Consider the following 19,629-nt stretch of genomic DNA (forward strand, 5'->3'; position numbering starts at 1 on the left):
TTATATTTTACATTTTTTTTGCATATATTAAAAGCATTTTGTTAAATTTAGGTTTATTACAACGTCATTTTTTAGTTACACGACTGCCAAGTAAGTATTTTTTTATTTAAAAGTGTGACATCAACAAAATTGACAAAAAAATTTAACAATGTTAACAATTGGACTTGATTTTCAAATCTGAAAAGTAAAGAGACTAAATTCTTAAAAATAAAAGTACAAAGACTAAATTACAAATTTGTGAAGAGTACATAGACTTATGACATATTTTAACTTTTATACTACAAAACATTTATTATTAATATATTTATAATTGTAATAAATATTTATTATTAAAATATTAATAATAAATATTTTCAATAATATATGAAGAATATTATTTAAAATTATTATTTAAAATTTATTATTATAATAAAATTGAAATATTAAATAATTTATTATATGACTAAATATAAATAATTAAATATGTATGCTTAATCATATTGAAAAATATAATAATTTAAATGTTTTAATAATAAAAATAAAATTTATTATTAATATATTAATATTAAGCTTGATTTAAGTAAATTTTTATATAAAATAAAATTACTTATAGAGGAATTTTTTTTCGAAAAATTATCTTAAGTTTTTTAAAAGAGTAAGTCATTTTATAGGAAAAAAAGATTTATTTTCATTAATTTATAAGTAATTTTTATTTACAGAACTATTTTTTATTAAATAAACACAGAAAAATATAAAAAATATTTTTCGTAAAACATTTTACATGTAAACGAATTGAAATAAATGAATATATATTCATAAATGTAAGGATCGACAAAACATACAATCGCCTTATCTGATGAGTGTCGAAAAGTGATAGGCAAAACTTCCAGCCTATATTTTGGTCACACTCACAGCTAGGCTGTGTTTTTACTTACATTCAATTGAACCCAATTCTCCTGTCTTGGAGTTAGTCAAATTTGCATGCCTTGCCCGGCCGTACAATTCTGTCTTGCCACATTATGAATCCAAGACTATCTTAAATCCTCACAACTATTCAAACCAATTGCCAATGCATACGTCCTGAAATAGTCTTTTTCTGTCTGTTAATGGAATAAGATACAACTTCTTTGGTTTTGTTTGAAAGCTTTTATGCCATGAAAAATGATGTAGACTTTAACTTCAACCATACGCTAAAGAATACATAAGTCTCAAATTATTCAAACACACACTTAGGGTGCGTTTGGTTCGCTGTATTGGATTAGAGGTGTATTGGATTAGAGGTGTATTGGGATTAGAGGTGTATTGGATTAGAGGTGTAATAGCTAATCCACTGTTTGGTTGAATGTAATGGAATAGAGGCGTAATAGTAATCTTGTGTTTGGTTGAATGGAATAGAGGTGTAATAGCATAATGGAAAAAACTAAAATGACTAGAATACCCTTAGCATAAAATTGTTTTGGTAAATGATTATTGTTATTGTTATTTAAATTTTAATAAGATTATTATTATCAGTAATAAATATTTTAATCATATTTAAACATAATTATAATTAAATATATTTTAATTAAAATATATAATTTAATAAAATTCTTAATAATCAATATTCTTATATGAATTTACTCAAATCATAATATATGATACTATAAAATATAAATTAACATAATTTAATAAAATTTTCTTATATGAATTTATACAATTTAAAATAATTAATATTAAATTTAATTTAATAATGATATATAATTTCATAAAATTACTCAAATCAAAATATAACTTGAGAATTATATTCTGGATAAACATAATTAACTTATATTAAGAAAAGGTTAGATGAAATAATCTTTTATACAATCAATGTATCAAATATAAATTTTATAAAAATAATTGAGAGACAAACAAATTAAAAATGAGAGCAACTAGGTTTTATGTATATATATATGTACGTAGTCCATGTTAGGGGCTAGAGAATTAAGAGGCAAAGAGCTATATTGGTTTTGGAATGAAAAAATTGGTACAAACTGCAATAAAAGCTGAAATTAGGGGAAGAAAAAGCTAAAGTCCACAATGTAGGTAAAGGAATTGATTAATACAACAAACATAGATGTTTGTGGGAACCCATGGTTTATTTTTCAGCATCTGCTTATAATTTTGTGTCATTAAATTTATGATAAAAATTTCTTTTAATTCTTTTTTCATCAATTAATTTGGGGGTACCATTCTAGGCCAATGCCCACGTCTTCATTTATTGCTATTATTTTGCTCTTTCATCATTTGTGGTTCTCTTGGTTACTTCCCCATCTTTTTAGGTACCATGAATATACCATTCCTTCATGCAAATTTTTATTTGAGCTTAGAGTTAGCACAATTTATTTTAATAATGTTTAAATTTGAACGAGATCTTTGAAAGTATCAAAATCGTTAAATAAAGATCATAATTGATATTAATACAAGAATTGGTACTTGACATTCAGATCACTCTCGAGTAGCCATGAGGAACATCCATTTTTTGTGTTAAGTTTTATCGTAGTTTATGACAGAAAAAAACAAGAGATAAACAACAGAAAATGAAGTAAATAATATATATGTGACCTTGAAGCTTTTGTTGATCCATTTCACATCTCAGAAGCATTGGTCAGAGAAAAAAAAAAGAGCAAAAGAATTGAAGATATTACATACTTCACAAAACCACATCAACTAGGAGGAAATAGTCACCTTCCCATGTCGAAGAAAAAGGTGCGATTGATCATGTTGTGCCTCTTGTACAGATATGTCCAGAACTTCATTGCCAATTAACAACTGTAAACTACCATCTGACCATCTCACAAAGCAAGCATTACTTTCATACTACATACAACAAGAGGAAATATAAGAAACCCTGCTTGGTTAAGAAATTAAGGGATTGATAACAGACCATAAAATTAATTCTGACAACGAAATAAAAACAACAAATATAGTTAAGGAAAAAAAAAAGAATCTAACTATAGTGGTGGCTAACGAACACCCTACTCACAGTTTTTGATTAACTTTGTAACCATCCCAAACTTACAGCACATACATACAATAAATAGATCTACATTCGTTTCCAGCACGCTCAAATCAAATCACCAAAAAGAAGGGGAAGGTGGCAGAAATTTACTCACTGATGTTGTGCCATCTTTCTTTCTGACGGTCCTCCAACGTACAATATTGTTCTCCAACCTAATACGTTTTTTTGAGCCAGACTCATCTGTTACAAATGTATCCTCCTCAACATATGTCTTGGGATCAAATGGTTTTGGGTCAATGCCCATTATATTTGAAACTTTGATCATGTTCATCTGCAAAAGAATGACAGAAGTATGAAGTCTAGCCTCAAGCGCTTAGAATGTTCTTGGTTGAAAATAAAAGTGTAAGGAAAGAAAATAAAAGAGATGACTATTTTACATCCTAATGCATAATAAATATTTTGGAATGTTAGGAGGACAGAAAATGAGGTGGATGTATGTTAGTTCAAAATTATGCATTTTTGAAGGGTTTCATTTTCTTTCCTCTTATTCTTTAACTCTACAGAACAATGAATGGAAAGGAAATTAATTTTTCTTTCAATTTTTTCATCCCTCCTACCGAGCAGACCAATAGAAAGAAAATTTTTATTTTCCATCTTTCTATTTTTCTATTCTTTCAATTGTCTATCCTTCCAATTTTCTTTCCACTCTACCAATCAAAGCCTTAAAGTAGTAATGACCCTCAAAACCTCCAACGCACTTCAACTGATGCTTCCATTTGAAATAAAAATGGCGTAATGTACCAAAAATCCAATTGAATAACGAAACAACTTCTAAAATGTCACTAACTATAAGAAGATATCCTTAAGATGCTGTTAAGTTAGATTTTTTCAAGAGAGAGCATAGGAAGAAAATAAACCTTGGTTGGATGAGCTGGAGCAGGGCGAAATGGAACCTCCAGCTCCAACGGGGGTCCAACTGGCTTCTCTTTTTGTTTCACCTCAACATGTTCGTCATCTGACTCATAACGAGCATCTTCATCATGCACCATATCTTCAAGTCTTGGACTCTTCCCATAGCTCCCTTCCTCTTCCATAGGAGATCTCTAAGGGACAAAAGAATTTACATCATCATTCTAACATGACCACAGGCATACTGGAACTTATATAAAGGCAAAAAAGAAGAACCATATTGCGTTTGACACATGATACTCACAATTTCCTCTTGCTCCATATCATGTCGAACTGCATATTCTGCTTCTTCTTCTTCTTCGTCAGAAGCACCAAATACATCACGAATTTCAGCAGCTGAATGTGAAAGGTGAGTTGGATCCTTCTCCTCCTCTGGTGACTTACTGCCATTAAGCCAATTTGGTAGAACAGTAAATGCAGATCATTAGAGACAATAGTACATCCAAGGAATCATTATCATATAAGGTTTTGCATGAATTTTTTCTGTTTCAGTTTTGGCAAAAAAAGAAACATACTATTTACATTTTAGAAAACATGTAATACAATGTCAAAGTACCAAGTACTGCACACCTAATAGGCAAACAACATATAGGAGAGTAACAATAAAAAATGAACAAATAAAGACAAAAGGAGACACAGGCAAGAACGCACAGCATGAGACTGAGTAAGGGAGAGAGCAAATTACCTCAAGCTTCTAGTTTGATCAACCTCTTCATCTTCGTTATCAGGATAATGGTTTTCCTCAGACCTTTCTGACCCACTCTCAATTACTTCCCTTCTCCGGCTAGTCACTACCCTCTGACCATAGTCTTCTTTTTCATCACTATCTGTCTCTTTTGCCTCACTTTCTTCCCTTTGATCCCCAATATCCACTTCTTGGGAGCTTTGTACTCTTTCACCCTCACTTTCTCCAGGATCAGGTTCTAAATCTCGTAGGTCACCATCACTCTCCACTTCTGCCTCACCATGTCCCTCCACTTCAACTTCACCTTCGCCTTCACCCTCAGGCTCCATTACACCCTCAGCTTCATCCTATATGCAAAATCATTAAACAGGTTAACTTCAAGCAATTATACTTCTAATCACGCACAAAAAAATATAGAGAACTCCATAATAGCAGAAAATATCTAAGCAAACTAGGATCAAATACCCTAAGGCTATTTTAGGTCTTTCCAGACCCCAAGAAAAGGAGAAACTCACAGCCGGTGAGAACACCAATTTATTCCTTTCTAGACTTGAATTTTTTTGTATATAATTTAAACTCAGAGAGTAACTCTCAATAACAGCAAACATCTTGGTAACAGATCAACCATTCTGAAACTTGCATTTCTTTTTCATCCAAGAATAGGGGAGGAATAAAAAATGTGAAAAATATCAAATTATGACATTCTAAACTATAATTTAGTTAGAACAAAATCCCCCTCTAAGGTTCTTGTACTGAGCGTACTTGGCCCATAATAAGATGATTTCAGAATCGCATTTGTATTCGAAATACAAATTCCATAATCAAGAGGCACAAGTTGGAAGAAGAAAAAGATCAAATGTGCAGCTATACACAATTTCCGAAACATTAATTGGCAATTTAAATGAACCTAAATCAACAATACAACAATGATCAACTTATTCAAGCCTAAGCTCGGCATTATCCAGAAAAAATCAATCTAAAAAAGATTGCATGAACAATAGGGTAAACCCATCCTCTAAATTAAAAATAGTCATCGAACCAAATCAATCACTTACTAGCGAAACCCAAATTAAAAAAAAACAATTACTGTCTAATTAACATTAGAAAAAATAAATAATTGACAAAAACCACGACAGAAAAAATAAAACCTAACGATTAAAGAAAGTAAAAGAATTACAGAAGCGTAATTAGGATGGGGATTTGATTCATGTTCGGAATCGATCTCTTCCTCTTCCTCCGACTGATCGCCGAAGAGGTTTTGCATCATCTCGTGTCGCTTCTCCTCTCCCATCGCTCTTCTTTTCTCCTTATCTCTCGCCCTTCGATTGAATGAATTCCTTGGCTCTTTCACGCTCGAATCAGCAGAGTGAAACAAATCTGGAGGGGATTAACTTGCCAACAACGAATTCGGCAGAGGCTAGAAGGAACAGAAGAGAAACGGGGAAGCAGATGGGAGGGTATAACAGGGATGGTAAACCTATGCGGAGCCTAATCTGAGCAAATGGGGTGTATTAGAAATCGGTGGATTTCACCGATTAAGTTAGTCGCGTATTACAGCCGTAATAGAAAAACCACGAACCAAACAATGGCATAGAAGCGTCTTAAGTAGGCCCCACCGATTAGCCAATACACCCAACCAAACATGCCGTTAAACTACATTGTTTGACGAAAATAGGTTTTGATTAAAAAAAAGTTTAAAGATAAATTTGGTCCTTAACGTTTGTATGTTTTGTTAAAATAGCCCTAATTGTAATTTTGAGTCTTTTTTTGTCATCAATGTTTGTTCTTTTTTTTTTAAATCTGCTTTTTCTAACAAATTTAATGAAAGTACAATTAAAAAAGTTAATGGGGATGATGAGGAATTTCATATGTGGAATATTTTTAATGAAATATAACTTATTACTTAGATAACTCAATAAGATGATTACATGTGGAAAATAATAAAATAAGTAATACATTAAATTAAAAAAACTCTTAATTTAAAAAAATAGACGTAATTATCTAAAAAAATAATTCAGTTGAAAAACTTATTAGTAAACAAACATATGAAATATTAAAACCTTTTAAAAGAAAAGAAAAATTGAAACCTTGAATTTATTCATTACATTATTTAAAAAAACCAAATTGAAAAAAAGAACAAAAGTTGATGGCTAAAAAAGGCTCAAAAATATAATTCCGGTCATTTTGACAAAACATATAAACGTTAGTGGCCAAATTTATCATTAAACTTAAAAAAAAAAACTAGTGGTATGCTTGGCACAGTAAAAAATTGAAAATATAATCAATTTTGAGTGTGTTTTTTTTAAATATATACATATATATATATATATATATATATAGGAAAGGAATGAAGATAAGGACAATAAGAAAGGTAATCATTTTCTATCTCCATGAATGAAAAAAAATAAGAAGATAAAAAGTGATGGAGGAAATAAGGAGGAGAAGATGATGGAGCAAAAGAAACAGACGGAGAGTCAAATAAAGGCAAGAGAAGAAGGAAGGTTGCTATGAAGGCTAGGAAGAATAAATGAGAATATTATAAAATAACTTTTATATATTTTATTTATTTATTTATTTTAAAAAAACATTATAATTAAAAAATGATATAAAATTTTATTTTCCGAATTTTGGTGGTTTTTATTTTGGAATTTGATTTAAAATAAAGGGTTTAGAAAGTGGTTTCTTATTATATATATAAACCTAATTATAACTTAATTTAAAATCAAATTATAAAAGCGTTTTATTTTTTTATAATTCATATATGACATATTATAAATATTATAAATGTATATAATTAAATATTAAATTGCCATGAATCCCATGTGATGGTTAAGGTGTTCATCACTTCAAGTGTGGCCTGAGTTTGAATCGCATTAATTGTGTTTGTTGTTTGTGCTTTACCTTGTTCTTGTAATTCACCAAACGGTTAATTCATTATTGATTGCAAATTTAGGGAACACATTATTTAATTTTAAAATTTTGCATACGTGTTAATACTTCATCGTTGACATATGGCATACTTAAAACTCACCTTAAACCAGAAAGTTTGTAAAATTACATCAAAACATCTTATTATTTTACATAATTAATCTAATTTAATATGGAAATTTATGTAAGATTTTAATATATTAATAGTTTAATTTATGCATTATGATAAATAATATTGTTTTTATGGATTATTTTAAAAGGAATATAGCAATGGTTGTGAAAACATTAATTTTTATATAAAAAGGCATGGAAGGTTTTTTAAAAAAAAGGAATATACTATAATGAATTTAATTAAAAAGAATTGAATATTAATTGTGATGTGTTTGCAGCGTAAAAACTATGCTATATCATCATGATTATTGTTGAGTAATATTTTTTCTTGTGTTATTTATGGGAGTATTCGAGTATTTATACATGTTATAGATTCTACTACAGTTTATGATAAGACCCCACTACTAAGGTCTCACTATTTTGTCTTGACTCCATTGCCTCTAGTTGTGACATTTTCTTGCGAACTCCAAGCCTGTTGGATATGTGTTTACGGAGCACGAGATCCTTTCTATTTCTGGGATCGACGTTCTAAGTGGACTCCGTACCTGCTGGACATATGTCTGGATGACTGCACGCTCCTTGGATATATGCGAATTGAGACTATGGCGAATTGCTTCCGCGAGCTTGTCCTTTCTACGAACTTCTTGGGTATATGCGAACTCGCCTTATTGTCCTCTCACGGTTTGTCTTGCACTTAATCTTCTAGTAGGACCTATTTGAGTCGTGGATTGGTGATCTGGATCACTTGAGTTGATGACCACTAATGTATAACAATTACCTTGCTTTAGTGTATATAAAAGATTAAATTTGCATAAAAGCATGATAAAAGTGAGGTAGAGTAGCACATATAATGCTAGTTTTAACTGAAACTTTCCCCAATTTTAATGAAAATTTATTTTCAAACGTTAATTAGTTTTCTTATGCTAAATACAAAGTTTGAAACAGCAAAATATCATTACATTACTTCCACCCTCTTTACATATTTCGACCCTTTTTTTTTTTTGTTCATCTTAATAGTTTATGCTTTTTCGTGCACTTTAAACACTTGTCGTCATAATTTTAATGGCATTCTTGATTGAATTTCTCAATATATATAGATCAACTTGCTTTCCTTCCATAATTCTTTACACTCTAAATGTTGTAGGTAGGATGAGATTTCAAGTTAAATAATCATTAAAATAAAATAGGTAATAAAAAACTTTTAAAAATAATTTGTAATAAATTTTCTCATGAAGTTTATTTCAGTTATTTAATTTTTTTTACTTGAAGGAGCGTCTTGATCGATAGTTAAATAAAAAAAATATCAATATTATTAAAATTTTAGTTATGAAAAGTACTCATGTAGGAGATTGAACTATTAACTAAGTTCGATCTCCGCAAACACAAATGCATAATTAATATTTCTAATAATACTAACATTTCTCCTGTGAATTTGCAGGTTATGTCTTTATGAACTAAAACACTATAGACACTTCATGAATCCAGTGGAACTCTCCTTATAATAATGTAGGAGATAAAACCCTCAAGTGAGATAATACCTTCCGAACAACCATCAGAGAAACATTGGTGTGAAGACACCAACAGCCTTTGAAACTCCCAAGCGGTAGGAACTCCGGCAAACAACGGATGCCGGAAAAGGAAAAGGCAACACTTGGCAGATGAAAGGGAAGAACATCCAAAGCATAAACAACAGCCATTATATCGGCAATAGTTGTTAATCGAAATTTAAATTATATGCTTTGATGTGTGTTTAGATTTTATTATCAATACCAGACATATGCTTTAGGAATAGGCTTCAATGAACTCATTAATTGCTTAAAAAACCAGACATATGTTTGGATAAATGAACTGACCATTTTTAATTGTTGCAATGCAAAACGTGCCACACGTGTATGTTACCCGCACGTGTCTGTTAACCCATGCACTGTACAACCGAGATTTCTGTTTTTTTAAATACTTTTGAAATAATTATAATTTAAGTAGGAAAATAAAAAGTAAAATTTTAAGAAAATCAGAAGATGTAATCAATTTAATATAAATATTAAAAGAAATCAAATCAGATTTTTTTTAATTAAAATTTTTAATATGGGTTTGTTTTTATATAAAATAACGATTAAAAGAGTGAAAAAGGCAAATGGCGGTAATGAGGAGGAGCAGTAGAAATACTCGTAGGGGCAGGAGGGGGCAGCCCACCAAAGGCAAGGCAACACAGCTCGCGTCTCCAAAACCTCGAGAATCGGGCCACAGTCCATCCGTTTTGACTTCTCTCGAGATTTTCTTTTTTCCTACTTTTTGTACTTTAACTGCCTTTCATTTCGTGTATTTTTTTAATTTTTATTTTAAAAGCACACTACTCTCGGTTGTCTCCATTGAAAAAAGCCAAGGAAGGAACTGGAAATCCCCATGGTGGGAGTGGAAGGTGTCAAGCTGCTGTTGCTGAGATATGATTAAGCGTTATCTTGGGTTTGGCGGACTTTTCATCAAAAACCCCAGGTGCCATGCCAAACCCATTTTCCCACTCGATCACTTTTTTTTTTAATAAAAGCCGAAGAGAAAAAACGATACTTATCTTGTTTATCTATTCTTTCATAGTGTTTTTTCTTATTGACTACTATATTAATGTATGCTCTCAATTGCTTTATTTCACTTTGCACTGATCTGTTTGTTAATGACTGTTTTTAGATTTGATTGTATTATCTTATGGTATTAAGGTTTTAATTGGGATCTGGGCTTTTGGGTATATTAATTTTATAATAGTTTTATAACGATTTTCTATATATATATATATATTGTTTTCTGTTTTTGGATTATAATGTTCTGTGTCCCATTTATACTTGTAGGGAATTTAGTACATTGCCTAGGGTTTTTGTGAGAAGACTATTTTTTTGGGTGGGAGGGTGAGTTTTTCATGGGTTGAATTGGTGACTTAATGATGGGGAGTTTAAGTGAAGAAGAAGATCAATTTTTTGACACCCGTGAGGACATCACCTCTGTGTCTGATCTAGGATCCGATTGCCCCGACAACTCTGATTCCGAGCTTGTTGCATCCACTAATTCTATGCCAGCTAATTTTGGATTTGAAGTTTGGATTAAAAACCTCAGTAGCATTCGTGAACGGCGTAGTAAATTTCTAAAATGGATGGATTTAAATGTAGATCAGACTGCTTGGGAAATCCCCTCGAACATGTGTTGCGATGAAATTGAAGTGGAGACTGATAGAATTATGGAGGAGAGTGGAGCGGTCTTAGGATCATCAACTTTTGATGATGATTTTTCATCAAGTCAGTCTTCCATGTCTTGTTGGTCAAATGATGTCAGGGAGTTGTTAGATGGGGCGTTTGATGATAATTTTGTCTGTAGGATTAAGAATTTGGATGATGGGACAGAGTTCATTGTGGATGAACTTAGTCAGGATGGTATGTTGAAGGGATTGCGGGAAGTTGGTTCCAATAATTTGCTTACCATTGACGAGTTTGAAAGGAAGCTTGGCTTATCCCCTCTAATTCAACAAGCTATGCGCCGGGAAGTCAAAGAACTTTCTGATTTAGGGCCACAAAGAAAGCAGGGTAAAAGAGGATGGCTTAGGCGATTAGGTGCTGTTGCTTGCATTGTTGATAGGCAGGTTGAAGCTGCTCGTATGATATCCAGTGATTGTTGTCCAAATGCTGAGGCTAGGATTCAAATGGTTCGAGTTAGATCTTACAAGAAGCGGTCGAAGGAGTTCTCAGCTCTTTACATGAGACAAGATATCCAAGCCCATAAGGGGGCAATCTCAACTATGAAATTTAGCGCTGATGGTCAGTATCTAGCAAGTGCGGGCGAAGATGGTGTTGTGCGTGTGTGGCAAATTGTGGAGTCTGAAAGATCAGGGAATTCTGACATTCATGATGCCAATCCTTCATATGTCTACTTCCAAGTAAATAGCTTTTCTGAGTTAGTTCCTCTTCATGCAAACAAAGAGAAAAAAGAAAGATTGACAAGTCTGAAGAAAAATTCGGATTCAATCTGTGTCATTTTCCCTCAGAAAGTTTTTCAACTTTTGGATAAACCTATCCATGAGTTCCGTGGGCATTGTGGTGAGGTCCTGGACCTCTCATGGTCAAAGAATAAGGTTACTATTTTCTTTGAAGTTTGAAACAACTTGCTATTATTATTTGCTAGCATGATTTTGGAGTTGTAATTGAGGTTTATGTATTGCAGCTTATTCTATCATCCTCTGTTGACAAGACAGTACGATTGTGGCAAGTCGGATATGAAGAATGCCTAAAAGTATTTTCTCACAATAATTATGGTAATGAATTTCAATCCATGCTTATTATTACCTTAATTTTGTTATAGAAATGCTTGAGTTTTATTATACCCCATTTTTGTTATAGAAATGTCTATTAAGGTGAGCAAACCTTTGGGATTTTGATTTGTGACATTGTAATTGTTATATAATCTTATGGCTCTGTGGTACAGTAACATGCGTTCAGTTTAATCCAGTGGATGATGATTACTTCATAAGTGGTTCCTTAGATGGGAAAGTGCGTATCTGGGCAATTCCTGGTCGTCAAGTTGTTGATTGGACTGACTTGACAGATATTGTTACAGCTGTGTGTTACCATCCCAATGGAAAGGTTTGATGAAGCTTTTCTTAACCATTTTATTTAGCAATCAGGTTCTAGGATTTTCAGTTCATTATTTTTTATTTTTTCTCACTACAGGGTGCAGTTGTTGGCTCAATGAATGGCAATTGCCACTTTTATGATGCATCAGGTTTTTCTTTGTTTTGCTGGTCTTTTTTTTTTTCTTTTTTCTTTTTCCTCTTGAAGAGTTGTTTATATTTTTCAACATCTTGTTCATGCTATTCTAGGATCTGGCAACTTTTACTCTTTGATTAGCAGTTGATTGGACTGTCATATTCTTCTTAAATTTGACTATTTTCAATACATTGAAATGTGAGGATATACATAAAAAATATTGCTTGCCTGTAAGAACTTGAAAACTTTGATGTGTATCCTTTCGTGTCATACAATCTATCTTTCCTAGAAACGTTACAAGTTTAGATGGCCACTGAGACTAAAGAAGGAAGGAAGGAAAAAAAATTTTGCCCTTTCTTAATGGAACTTAGTTTTACTTTTGATGAATGAAATAACCCTCTGCTAAAAATGAATCACAACATTTGTTAATTTATAAAATGGATTTTACTTTTGCAACTTGAAGGGCAATCTTGGAGGACTTGCCTTGTCAAATTCCTTTTCTGGCTTTTCAGATGAACCTTATTCTTTCATGTTTGCGGTTTGAAATTTATATGATCTGAACATAATTTTTCTTATGATTAGTAACATGGTAGTTTCAAGAGGTGATTTAGATTATTTATGTCGAAACTCCAAATGTTCTGTACCAAACCTTCAATAGATGTCTTTCTGAAGGTTAACTTGTTTTGAGAATACTAACTGATCTGTTTATGTTAACCAGATAACTGTCTGCAACTTAATGCTCGAATATGCATACAGAGTAAGAAGAAGCCACCATGCAGTAGAATAACTGGACTTCAGGTATTGTTTTGTAAAATATCTATGCCCTCAAGCACGCTTCCAATCATTCAAAAGTTAACAGAGGAATTATTTTGTAAAATATCTATGCCCTCAAGCAAGCTTCCAATCATTCAAAAGTTAACAGAGGAATTATTTTGTAGTTTTCTCCTGGGGACCCTGATATATTGATGGTCAGTTCTGCTGATTCACAAGTTCGAATCCTCAATGGTATTGACATGGTTTGCAAATTTCGAGGTAGGTAGTTGTTTTTGCCTGATTTAATTGTATGTTAGATCCAAAGTTAGTTGCCAATTTGGTAGTTTCATGAAGAACAAAGAATGGATGATGCGGAAAAAAAAAATGAAACTAGAGTTCTATTTTCCGGTCATCCCAATTTGAGGAAATTTGTTAGGCGAAATTTGGTTGTTTTGGTTCACTTTGTAACTTGCCTTGGTAACGACCTTTTGGAAAGGGTAGAATAAAAGCCTACTTCACTCACATTATACTTTACGGTTAATCTTAACACCATACAATATGCTTTAAACTCTAATCAAGATGACTCTATTATCACTCTTGAGTTGCCTTCTCTATATACAGCTCCGCACAATGCAGGGAGCCAGATATCTGCGGTATTCACCTCAGATGGAATGCGGATTGTTTCAGCAAGTGAGGATTCTAATGTCTATGTGTGGAACTATATTAACCAGGATGGGCCAGTGTCCCACTCAAAGAAGAATCGGTCTTGTGAACGTTTTTTCTCAAATAATGCATCAGTTGCGATACCTTGGTGTGGGATAACATGTAGAAACTCTATTTTCCCAAATATGTCAGGAACTTCACCATCACCCAAAGATTTGTCTAGTAGATGGTGTAATGAGAATACTGGGGTGTTGCAATCTGAGTTGGGTGATAGCTCTCAACACAAATTGCCCTTCTCTTCTTCTGAACGTTTCTCGCTGGGCCATGGATTTTTTTCCGAGTCATTGCTCAAGGGTACTGCAACCTGGCCAGAGGAAAAGCTCCCGCATCCGGACTCCTTTGTTGTATCTTCTGCAATGTGTAAATCTCAGTACAAGTTGCTGAAGACATCTTGCCAGAGTGCTCTTGGTTCTTCTCATGCATGGGGCCTTGTAATTGTAACAGGTGGCTATGATGGACGAATCAGATCATTCCAAAATTATGGATTACCTGTCCACCGTTAACTTATGGAGATGACTTTGAAGTTTTTCTGTTTGATTTTGACAAAGAATTACGCCATTCGTATTGAAGCTTTTCTCGTCCGGATCTGGGTTAAAACTGATTGGCGCTTGGTTGATTTCCCATTTGCGGATGATTGGATTGGCGTTACATCCATGGTGATATCAGGATCTGGTGTTGAGCACTGTATCTGATGTCAAGGCAATATTTGCTTAGCAGCCCAACCAAAGTTGACAGGTTTGTTACAGTGGACTCAAATCAAAGTTATAGTCAACATTCTATTCCTGTACTTGAGCACAGCCGGCTGTCAGGATATGGGCGGTTGAATTAAAATGGATCACATATTCTTTGATTTGTTGAAGTGAAAATCCGATTGACAGGGTCATGCCAAGGAGTCCCATTTCAAGTATTGTATATTGAGGTTGTTTTGGTGGGATCATTTCCGGAGGAGAAAAGGTGAAACTGGTGGACAGGAGTTACTTCTGAACAGAACTAGTGGGACTTGGGTGAATAATTGAAGGGCCGTGGTGGTGCATTAACAGAAATTTGGACCATTCTGGCGGCTGCTTTGCATTGTCTTTAAGTGGTAGGGGTCATTATCAAATTGACTGGTTGGTAAAGTTGTTGCAGTGCCATGACACGGGCGACTTGGTGTAAACAAATGGGTTGTTATGGTGCATGGTAAATCTTATTCATATAAGCTTTGTATTTAAAATTTTTTATTACCTAATTTGCAAGGGTTGATTATAGGGCATTGAGAGGATCTGATGTAGCATTGCAAGTGTAGCATACCTTTAGTGAAAGAAAAGAAATTACAGTTAATTGAGTTAAATTTGAACGAGAAATCTACTTTCAAATGTGTTGATTGGTTTTAACCTTGTTATCCAATTAAGAAATGATTTGTTTGTCCAAGAACCATGTAATTTGTTACAACAATCAGAATCATATATATAAAGGTGAGCCTCCAGTGTTTAATTTAAAATATATATTTAATATTTTGATATATAAAAAATTCCGTATTGAAATAATCATGTTTTATATATATATATATATATATATATGTTGAAGACGCCATATTCTATCAAAACAGACAAAGGAAACACTTTAAAACATCATGTTTTATTTCCAAGTATCATTTAAAATGTTTTTCAATAAATTACACCTTTAGTCATTTTATTTTTGAAAATTTGTAGTTAAGTCATCTAACTTGAAAATTTTTTATCACCAAAATTCAATTCAAATTCTTGGGCAGTTAAATTTATTTAGATGTTAATAGCTTTGATAATTGAATTTATTTATCCTAAGAATATAATTATATATGATTTTAATTTTGAAAAAAGTAATATAAATAATATAAAATCTGAAATTTTTATGTAAGTGTTATCTTATCATATTTTAATATAAAAATTATTGACAGTTAATCCATTATAAAAATCATATGAATAACAGAGACCAAATATTAATACAATAAGTTTTGAAAACCAAAAAATAAATTTTTAAAGTTTGGCATCTAAAATAAAACTTCTCAAAGAATTTAGTGGTCAAAACTATAATTTATATTCTTCTAATTTCAAACTTCCATTCAATTATTAATCTCTAACAATTAAGTGATTTTTAGTATCAAAATTGATAATTTTAATAATCTAAATTTATTCCTACCATACAGTAAACTTCAAATATTTCATAAGCAACCTAATAAGTAACTAACAAAATTATTGCAACTATGAATAAATAATACTTTTTTTATAATACAAAAGTGTATTTATATTTTAAAATCTATAATATAATATTTAATAAGTTATTTCATCAACTAAATGTTTAAATTTTAACTTATATGCTTCTAAATGTTGAAACTTTTGTTAAATAAACTTATTAGTGAAATTTTGTGTAATAAGTTACAATTATTATATCAGATTAATTATAAAATTTTATATTTTTTATATTTTAAATAATTCATGTGTAATAAAATTATATTAATGTCTAGTCATATGAAGCTTTAATTTTTGTTCATTATATTTTGAATTTTCATAATAATGTTTGAATTATATTTTATAAAAGTTATGGAATTAGATTAAAAGGAAATTCCAGTAGAGCAGAATTTTATTTTTTTTACCTATTAGTGCTAAAAATATAATGATAAATCTTTTTAGTGCTTCTAAATTCATTTTTCTTTTTCATTTCAAACTCTGAATCATCACAGTTGCAGGTAGCATCGCTTATGACTTTTACATCCACGTTGAGGTTAATTTCGGTAAACTTAAAATTTGTGGTGGTCTGTAGCAATGCTTCGATACAAATGCAGCGGTGGTGGTGCAATTTTATATAAGAATTTTCATTAAAGATATTAATTTAAAGATAATTGTTCTATTACACTTTTGTATTATTTTTTAACAATATTTAAAATTTTAATGTATTTTACTTTATAAATTTATTTAAGATATAATGTCAATTTAGCTCTCAATGTGTTAAACTAGTTTTATTTGATATAACAAATAAAAATATTTTTTTTTTGGAACAAAGAAATTGTAAAGTTCAAAACATAAAAATCATTTCAAAACTTCCAAACATCTTGTAATGGTTTATTTTTAGTTTGCTTCTTTGTATCTTTTTGAGAGGGCTTGTGTCTTAAGGTTTGGTAGAAGTGAGTTTGTAAGGTTAAACATTATCCTCAAAGGTTGTCAAATTAGTGAATTTGGGAAAATCCTTAATAGTGGAAAGCTAAGGTAGTGGAGTAGGCAATTGGGGCCAAACCACTCTAAATTCTTGTGCCAAATTTTTCTATCCTTATTCTCTAGCATCCACAAAAAACAACCAATTCACCTCCTCTTGGCAATTTTGGTTTGATTATTTGAATTAATAGTTGGTATCAAAGTTAGTCTCTATTTGTCAATTTTACAACCAAGAGAAGATCCTTGAGGTAGCTCAACTTTCAACCAATCAATCCACAAGAGATGATGTCTACATCCAGCTCAGTTTTTCTTGGAGAATCTCAATCTATCTCCAAGCCTTCTTACTTCAACGGTACTAACTATTCTTAATGGAAGACAAGAATGATGTTTTTCATACAAGCGAATGATTTTGTTGTATGGGACATCATTATGGACGATCCCTCCGTGCCTCTCAAGCAAAGAAAGAGAGCTCCTTATTCCAAAGAGCAAGAAAGAATGAAATGAGGAAGATAGAAGGAGTATTCAGTTGAATGCCAAGGCTATGCACACCTCATTTTGTGCACTTAGCCCAGGAGAATATAGTAGAGTATCATTTTGTTGCAATGCCAAGGAGATATGGGATAAGCTTAAAGTCACACATGAAGGTACTAGCCAAGTAAAGAAATCTAAAATTGGAATTCTTACTTTAAATCATGAAACCTTCAAAATGAAGACCAAGGAAGATATCAAGGCGATGTCCAATTGATTTAATATCATTTTTCATATTTAGTACATTACCAAATCATAACCCAATTATTACATTATATAACCATTTGCCAATCCATGTAACCAACTATCATGAGAATGAACCCTTTTATATATGTCCAGTTTTCACCCGATAAACCACAGTGAAATAACATTGGATACACGGGAATAATGCTCACATGAGATGTGAAATGGACCTACTCACACAATTTGTGGGTCGGGATGATAGTCTACACGATGCTGCTCGTACTAGTTATGAAGAATCCATAACAAATGCAGGATCTTAGCCATCGGTAGGTCACCCAAGACCAACACCCAAAACGATAATAGCCCCAATGACATGTCATTTGTACTCTAGGCATTCACTAAATTCATACAGGCCTTGTTTCATAGCTATATCATAAAATTACTTATACATTACCATCTCACATGAGTTCAACCATATAACTTTCCGTTTTCAAATACATACCCCAAATATGATATTAATACATTTTAATCCATCCAAAGCTTTAATATTACTACACAAATAAATTCAATCACACACATACGTAAATGCATTATATCACAAAAGTAACAATTTAGTTATTTTATACACAATACAAACTTACCTAACCGAAAACGACAATAAACACAACACCGGTGACTATTCCGCTATCTTTTCTTTTCCACGATTATTGTCCAATTGATTTGTTTCTTGATCTAAATAATGATTAAATTCAAACTATCAATATATAACACTTTATAATACTTATTAGATGCATATGAACCCTTTTAATTTTATTTTACAAATTTATCCTAAACTTTTATCTTTATGCAATTTAGTCCCTAAAACCAAAATTTACATATTTTCACAATTAAGCCTCATACTTTTGAGTCGATTCATATACCATCCCTTAACAGCTCTACTTCAACTAAATTCATATAAAATTTCATGCTAAATTTAATATTTTAACATTTTAGTCCCTAAACTAAAAACTATTCAAATTCATTTTACAAACTAGTGCTAATTCAACATCAAGCTTCAAGCTCCATCATTTAACATAAAAAAAAATTTAAAAATATCAACGATAACTTTTCAAACTCTTAATAGTTTCACAAAATAGTCCTTGAGCTAGCTAGATTAAGCTACAACGATTTCAAAAATATAAAATTTACGAAAATAGGTAGAAAAATCACTTACATGCACAATTCTAAGCTAGGCCGAAAATTGAGCTTTGGCTATGGTGTTTTCTTCTCTAAAATTTCGGTGGAAAGTAATGAAGATGATGATGTTATTTTCTTTTGTTTATGTTTTATTATTATTTATCTAATTATAACTTTACCCTTATTATTAACATAAAGTTTTAACCAAATAATAACATTAACCGTCCATTAAAAATCCTTATGATCTAATTATCAATTAAATCCTCCCACTTTAACCATTTAAGCATTTTAACAAATAAAAATCAATATCGATTGACTTTTACAATTTTTTACAATTTAGTTCTTTTTAACTAATTAACCAACCAAACATCAAAATTACTAAACCAAACTTTAATACAACACTACCATAGACTCGTAAATATTAAATAAATAATATTTACAGACTCACTAGTCGAAATTGTGGTCCCGAAACCACCGCTTCTGATACCATTAAAAACGGATTAATGTTACAGGGTTATTACAGCCAACAGTAATATCAAATACATTGACAAGTGTCAATTTCTTTTTAAACGGTATGTGCAAATTATTATTTTTCTTTATTTGAAGAATTAGTTTTATTCTTTACAAATTATAGAACTACCCTAGGTTTGAATCAAATAAGAGAATATTATGAAATAAATCTAAGTAGCACTAGACAATAGCATA

At 31.4% G+C, this 19,629-nt stretch overlaps 2 protein-coding genes across 2 annotated transcripts; one reads left to right on the plus strand and one right to left on the minus strand.

Moving 5' to 3' along the window:
• Positions 1 to 1,941: 1,941 nt before the first annotated feature.
• On the minus strand, positions 1,942 to 6,256 carry LOC121219095 (protein LEO1 homolog). The gene is made up of 6 exons (XM_041096731.1): positions 5,791 to 6,256; positions 4,614 to 4,960; positions 4,173 to 4,311; positions 3,877 to 4,062; positions 3,114 to 3,290; positions 1,942 to 2,817 (listed from the first exon to the last, which is right to left on the minus strand). Exons 1-6 carry the CDS (start codon positions 5,902 to 5,904, stop codon positions 2,668 to 2,670), a joined length of 1,113 nt encoding a protein of 370 aa, XP_040952665.1. The 5' UTR covers positions 5,905 to 6,256; the 3' UTR covers positions 1,942 to 2,667.
• Positions 6,257 to 9,781: 3,525 nt separating this feature from the next.
• LOC107954480 (WD repeat-containing protein 44) lies at positions 9,782 to 15,243 on the plus strand. Its single transcript, XM_041096732.1, has 8 exons — positions 9,782 to 10,145; positions 10,493 to 11,763; positions 11,853 to 11,943; positions 12,114 to 12,271; positions 12,359 to 12,410; positions 13,113 to 13,192; positions 13,333 to 13,426; positions 13,769 to 15,243. The coding sequence occupies exons 2-8, from the start codon at positions 10,582 to 10,584 to the stop codon at positions 14,371 to 14,373; spliced, it is 2,262 nt and encodes a 753-aa protein (XP_040952666.1). The 5' UTR covers positions 9,782 to 10,145; positions 10,493 to 10,581; the 3' UTR covers positions 14,374 to 15,243.
• The last annotated feature ends 4,386 nt before the right edge of the window (positions 15,244 to 19,629 follow it).

Source organism: Gossypium hirsutum, chromosome D07, assembly GCF_007990345.1.
Source record: "Gossypium hirsutum isolate 1008001.06 chromosome D07, Gossypium_hirsutum_v2.1, whole genome shotgun sequence".
NCBI lineage: Eukaryota > Viridiplantae > Streptophyta > Magnoliopsida > Malvales > Malvaceae > Gossypium > Gossypium hirsutum.

What these genes read in the sequence shown, in the direction of transcription:
- LOC121219095 (XM_041096731.1), bottom strand. Translation starts at nt 5,904, where the DNA reads ATGGGAGAGGAGAAGCGACACGAGATGATGCAAAACCTCTTCGGCGAT. An exon ending in CTCCAGCTCATCCAACCAAG is followed by an intron (nt 3,291 to 3,876) that starts GTTTATTTTCTT and finishes ATTCTTTTGCAG; the next exon opens with ATGAACATGATCAAAGTTTC. An exon ending in AGAAAGATGGCACAACATCA is followed by an intron (nt 2,818 to 3,113) that starts GTGAGTAAATTT and finishes TGTTGTATGTAG; the next exon opens with TATGAAAGTAATGCTTGCTT.
- LOC107954480 (XM_041096732.1), top strand. Translation starts at nt 10,582, where the DNA reads ATGATGGGGAGTTTAAGTGAAGAAGAAGATCAATTTTTTGACACCCGT. An exon ending in TCTCATGGTCAAAGAATAAG is followed by an intron (nt 11,764 to 11,852) that starts GTTACTATTTTC and finishes TATGTATTGCAG; the next exon opens with CTTATTCTATCATCCTCTGT. An exon ending in GTAGAATAACTGGACTTCAG is followed by an intron (nt 13,193 to 13,332) that starts GTATTGTTTTGT and finishes ATTATTTTGTAG; the next exon opens with TTTTCTCCTGGGGACCCTGA.